This window comes from Gobio gobio (assembly GCF_949357685.1).
Source record: "Gobio gobio genome assembly, chromosome: 21".
NCBI lineage: Eukaryota > Metazoa > Chordata > Actinopteri > Cypriniformes > Gobionidae > Gobio > Gobio gobio.
Window position 1 is genome coordinate 29,631,665 of NC_137117.1, and position 6,299 is coordinate 29,637,963.

The 6,299-nt window shown below is 39.3% G+C and overlaps 1 protein-coding gene across 1 annotated transcript; it reads left to right on the forward strand.

Moving 5' to 3' along the window:
* Positions 1-1,107: 1,107 nt before the first annotated feature.
* LOC307117258 (E3 SUMO-protein ligase ZBED1-like) lies at positions 1,108-3,691 on the forward strand (the record flags this gene model as incomplete). The annotated part of the gene is made up of 2 exons (XM_079802049.1): positions 1,108-1,158; positions 2,021-3,691. The coding sequence occupies 2 exons, from the start codon at positions 1,108-1,110 to the stop codon at positions 3,689-3,691; spliced, it is 1,722 nt and encodes a 573-aa protein (XP_079658175.1).
* Between the last annotated feature and the right edge of the window lie 2,608 nt (positions 3,692-6,299).

The window sequence follows — 6,299 nt, forward strand, 5'->3', positions numbered from 1 at the left end:
GGGATAACTTGAAAGATTGTTTTAACACTGAATCACTCTCAAGATTATAGCTCAAGTGGCTATAATCTCCACATGGATTTTAGAATATACCTAAGCTTTAGAAGCTCCAGTGGCGCAATCGGTCAGCGCGCGGTACTTATAAGGCAGTACACAGCAGAGCAATGCCGAGGTTTTAGAAAGCAAGGGACATTATAGAAGCCAAGGATTTCATAGTCTCACTTGAAAGATTGGCTGAACATCACATTGCCTTCATCAATTAGAAGAATGATCAGGGAATAATGCAAAGGACCAAATTAAAATGCTATGGATATCTTAAACTTGCAGAGTATTCAAGGGATAACTTGAAAGATTGTTTTAAAACTGAATCACTTTCAAGATTACAGCTCCAATGACTATAATCCCCACATGGATTTTGGTATATACCTATGCTCTAGAAGCTCCAGTGGCGCAATCGGTCAGCGCGCGGTACTTATAAGGCAGTACACAGCAGAGCAATGCCGAGGTTGTGAGTTCGAGCCTCACCTGGAGCAATCTTTTAGAAAGCAAGGGACATTATAGAAGCTAAGGATTTCAAAGTGTCACTTGAAAGATTGGCTGAACATCACATTGCCTTCATCAATTAGAAGAATGATCAGGGAATAATGCAAATGACAAAATTCATTCAAGCCAAGGATTTCATAGTCTCACCTAGACATGTGCCGGTTTCCGGTAATGCGATAAATCGCGGTAATGAATATGCACAATATTGTTATCGTGGGCACTTCAAAATACCGTGAATAATAATAGATCCGAATTTAGATTTTTAGAACGTGCATTAGCTTATTTTCCATCAACCGCTTAAACACTGCGTATATGCTGCGCAAAACACGCATGCGCAAAACACGCATGCGCACTCTGATGTAAACAATCGCTCACCTCACATGGAGAAGAAGCATGGCGGAAGGAGGAACGCTGCCGATTTATCCCCCTTCTAAAAGGGTAAAGTCAGAGGTTTGAAAATATTTTGGGTTCCAAAAAAATGCAGAGGGATTGCTGATTGAAGATAGTTTCCCTTTGTGTAAGACATGTGGACGGAAAGTGGCTGCGAAACACGGGAACACGTCTAACATGTTCGCTCATCTCCGTGACAACCATCCAGTGCAATTCTGGGAGATCAAGGTAAGAAACTTTATTTCTCATGTTGAATGCCACATAAAAAGAACGATTTGAAAGACAGGATGGCAAAATTACGTTAATTTATTTCCATTTGCTGCATAATCTTGCATCCATGTAGTTTAAGAGCTCCACTAGCTAACTTACGCTAAAGTTTGCGTCTCGTATTTTAACAACAAAAATACAATAATCAGCTAAAAGCAAGTTGTCAATATGATTTAAATGTTACATGTTATATGCGTATTTGGCTATGTAATTGTGGTGTTGATTACACACTATTGTACTGCAAGAGACTAACAATTAAAGTATAAGTAAAGTGGAAAACTTTAGCTCATCATGTTTTCCATTACTAAAATCTAGTATGGAATGACAGATGTATTTAGTTGGAAGTTGGAACGTGGGTTATATTGGTAACACTTTACAATAGGGTTGTATTTAGTTAACATTAGTAAATGCATTAGTTAACATGAACTAACCATGAGCAACACCTCTGTTCAGCATTAGTTCATGTTTGTTAACATTAGTTAATAAAAATACAGCTATTCATGTTTTGTTCATGTTAGTTCCCAGTGCATTAACTAATGTTAACAAGATTTGAATAAAATATTAGTAAATTTTGAAATTAACATTAACAAAGATAAATAAATGCTTTAAAATGCAGTTCATTATTAGTTCATGTAAACTAATGTAGTTAACAAATTTTAACTAATGAACCTTATTGTAAAGTGTTACCGTTATGTTTAATCTAACAAACAAAAAAACACAAATTTCCAGTTAGCATTACTTTGGCTGTATTCTCTGTCTGAACAGCATCTTTTATTTACATTTTCAAAGGTATGAAGTAATATTTGTCTTCCCTATTTTACAGAGTAGCCATGCATCTAGCAGTACTGGTTCATCTTCAGCTGAAGCCATCGTTCAGCCAACAGTCAAAGAGGCATTCCAGCATCAGGCTTCATATGCACCCTCATCTCATCGATCCAAGGAAATCAATCATGCCATAGCATATTGTATTGCTAAGGACATGATGCCAATTCACACAGTAGCAAAACCAGGATTTCAGAAACTGATGAAGACGACAGTTCCACTTTACAAAGTTCCCTCACAGAAGTTTTTCTCTAAGACAGAATTACCCAAAATGTACAACAGTCTAAAAGAGGATGTTGGCAAGCGAATAGCCCAGGGAAAATGGTATGCAGCAACTACTGACCTATGGACCAGCAGTGGAGGAAGTGGTCATCCATACATCAGCTTCACCATTCACTACCTCACAGATTGGAAACTTCAATCAAACTGCCTGGAAACACAATTCTTTCCAGAGGACCACACTGCTGAAAATATCAGGGAATTTTTTGATAACATGTTGCAGGAGTGGGGCATCAACAAAGAGCGTCTTGTCAGTATTACAACTGATAATGCTACAAACATGAAAAAGGCATTCCAGGGTGACACCACCTTCCCCAGCCAGTGGCTTGGGTGTTTTGGCCACAACTTGAATCTGGCCATTTCTAAAGCTCTGAAAAATCAGAGGGTGGACACAGCTGTCCGAAGCTGTCGACATTTGGTGCAGGGATTTTCAAGAAGCTGGAAGAGAAGAAGAGAGCTCAGAAATAAACAAGAGGCCTTAAGCGTCCCTCAGAAGTCGCTCATCCATGATGTAGTCACTAGATGGGGATCGACACAGAAAATGCTGCAGAGGTTTATTGAACAACAGCAGGCAGTCTCTGCTGTTCTGGCAACTGAGAGAGGGGCATGGCATTTGATGCCAAAGGATGCAGATATTGCAGTCATTGAGCAAGTCTTGCAAATCCTTCAACCACTCAGTGCTTTTACTGATGCTTTGGCTTCAGAGAGCAGAGTAAGTCTGTCAGCCCTGAGGCCGGTGCTGAGTCACATAATCTCAGATATTCTCGAGGTAAAAAATGAAGACAGTGCCCTCACCAAAGACCTGAAGAGGGTAATGAAGTCAGATCTTGAGTCCAGGTACACTCCTGAAGCAAAGAAGGTGATGGACTTGACAAGCTTTGTTGATCCCCGGTTTAAGGGCAGCTTTTCTGATGACCTTAATGTCACGGTCAACTGCTGCATTGAGGAAGCCTCAAAACTGTCAGAGATGACAACGAGTGAGGGAGCTTCCCATACGGAGCAAAGCAGCACAACCCCCCCACCCACCTCTGAAAAACAAAGTTTGGCCACCCTGCTCAACAAAATCACCTCCACAAGGCAGCAGAGGGCAGAGGAGCAGGAGGGTGAAGGCAACCTGAGCATTAAGTCAAAGACTGAAGCTGAGATAAAAGTGTATCTTTCTGGGCCACTAATAAAATCAGAGGCAGATCCATTGCAGTGGTGGAGTTTGCATGCTGAAGAACTACCTCATCTTGCTACAGTGGCTGAGAAGTTTCTCTGCATTCCTGCAACAAGTGTTCCTTCAGAGAGGGTATTTAGTGCCAGTGGACACATTCTCTCACCTCAGCGTTCAAAGCTCAAGCCAGAAAAAGTGAACATGCTCACATTCTTGCACTTTAATCTGGGGGACTAAAACATGCCAGCCCAGAAGAGATACCAGGAATTGGTTGAAAATGTTTATTGTTGATTGTTTATAGTAGTGTTTTTTTGCTCTTAAATCTATTTAAAAGCATATAACAAGTTGTTTTTTTGCAGTTTGCACATTATTCTCTTTCAGTTTACTTTTATATTGTGTATTGCTTTATTTATATTTATTGGTATTTAAATGTTTGAGGTACTTTTTGTTATTTAAAAAGTTATTAAAGTTGTTATAGAATCATTATTGATTCTTTACAGTTGTTCTTTTGCTCTTAAATCTATTTAAAAACAAATAACAAAAGTAGTTATTTTGCAGTTTGCACTTTCTGTTTGATACAATTACTCATTTTATACATTTGTATTGTTTTATTTATATTTTTTAAATGTTTGAGGTACTTTTTGTTATTTAAAAAACGTTATTAAAGTTTCTAAGTGGACAACCCTGAAGTTTGTTTATCTTTTTAACCCATTTCTCTTGTGCAATTAAAATACCGTGATAATACCGTATACCGTGATAATTGCTCAATCAATTAATCGCAGCTTGAAAAATTGATACCGGCACATGCCTAGTCTCACTTGAAAGATTGGCAGAACATCACATTGCCTTCATCTATTAGAAGAATGATCAGGGAATAATGCAAAGGAACCAATTAAAATTCCATGGATATCTTAAACTTGTAGAGTATTAACGGGATAACTTGAAAGATTGTTTTAACACTGAATTACTCTCCAGATTATAGCTCAAGTGGCTACAATTTCCACATGGATTTTAGAATATACCTAAGCTTTACAAGCTCCAGTGGCGCAATCGGTCAGCGCGCGGTACTTATAAGGCAGTACACAGCAGAGCAATGCCGAGGTTGTGAGTTCGAGCCTCACCTGGAGCATGGTTTTAGAAAGCAAGGGACATTATAGAAGCCAAGGATTTCATAGTCTCACTTGAAAGATTGGCTGAACATCACATTGCCTTCATCAATTAGAAGAATGATCAGGGAAAAATGCAAAGGACCAAATTAAAATGCTATGGATATCTTAAACTTGCAGAGTATTCAAGGGATAACTTGAAAGATTGTTTTAACACTGAATCACTTTCAAGATTACAGCTCCAATGGCTATAATCCCCACATGGATTTTGGTATTTACCTGAGCTCTAGAAGCTCCAGTGGCGCAATCGGTCAGCGCGCAGTACTTATAAGGCAGTACACAGCAGAGCAATGCCGAGGTTGTGAGTTCGAGCCTCACCTGGAGCATGGTTTTAGAAAGCAAGGGACATTATAGAAGCCAAGGATTTCATAGTCTCACTTGAAAGATTGGCTGAACAACACATTGCCTTCATCAATTAGAAGAATGATCAGGGAATAATGCAAAGGACCAAATTAAAATGCTATGGATATCTTAAACTTGCAGAGTATTCAAGGGATAACTTGAAAGATTGTTTTAACACTGAATCACTTTCAAGATTACAGCTCCAATGACTATAATCCCCACATGGATTTTGGTATATACCTAAGCTCGAGAAGCTCCAGTGGCGCAATCGGTCAGCGCGCTGTACTTTTAAGGCAGTACACAGCAGAGCAATGCCGAGGTTGTGAGTTCGAGCCTCACCTGGAGCATGGTTTTAGAAAGCAAGGGACATTATAGAAGCCAAGGATTTCATAGTCTCACTTGAACGATTGGCTGAACAACACATTGCCTTCATCAATTAGAAGAATGATCAGGGAATAATGCAAAGGACCAAATTAAAATGCTATGGATATCTTAAACTTGCAGAGTATTCAAGGGATAACTTGAAAGATTGTTTTAACACTGAATCACTTTCAAGATTACAGCTCCAATGACTATAATCCCCACATGGATTTTGGTATATACCTAAACTCGAGAAGCTCCAGTGGCGCAATCGGTCAGCGCGCGGTACTTATAAGGCAGTACACAGCAGAGCAATGCCGAGGTTGTGAGTTCGAGCCTCACCTGGAGCATGATTTTAGAAAGCAAGGGACATTATAGAAGCCAAGGATTTCATAGTCTCACTTGAAAGATTGGCAGAACATCACATTGCCTTCATCAATTAGAAGAATGATCAGGGAAAAATGCAAAGGACCAAATTAAAATGCTATGGATATCTTAAACTTGCAGAGTATTCAAGGGATAACTTGAAAGATTGTTTTAACACTGAATCACTTTCAAGATTACAGCTCCAATGGCTATAATCCCCACATGGATTTTGGTATTTACCTGAGCTCTAGAAGCTCCAGTGGCGCAATCGGTCAGCGCGCGGTACTTATAAGGCAGTACACAGCAGAGCAATGCCGAGGTTGTGAGTTCGAGCCTCACCTGGAGCATGGTTTTAGAAAGCAAGGGACATTATAGAAGCCAAGGATTTCATAGTCTCACTTGAAAGATTGGCTGAACAACACATTGCCTTCATCAATTAGAAGAATGATCAGGGAATAATGCAAAGGACCAAATTAAAATGCTATGGATATCTTAAACTTGCAGAGTATTCAAGGGATAACTTGAAAGATTGTTTTAACACTGAATCACTTTCAAGATTACAGCTCCAATGACTATAATCCCCACATGGATTTTGGTATATACCTAAGCTC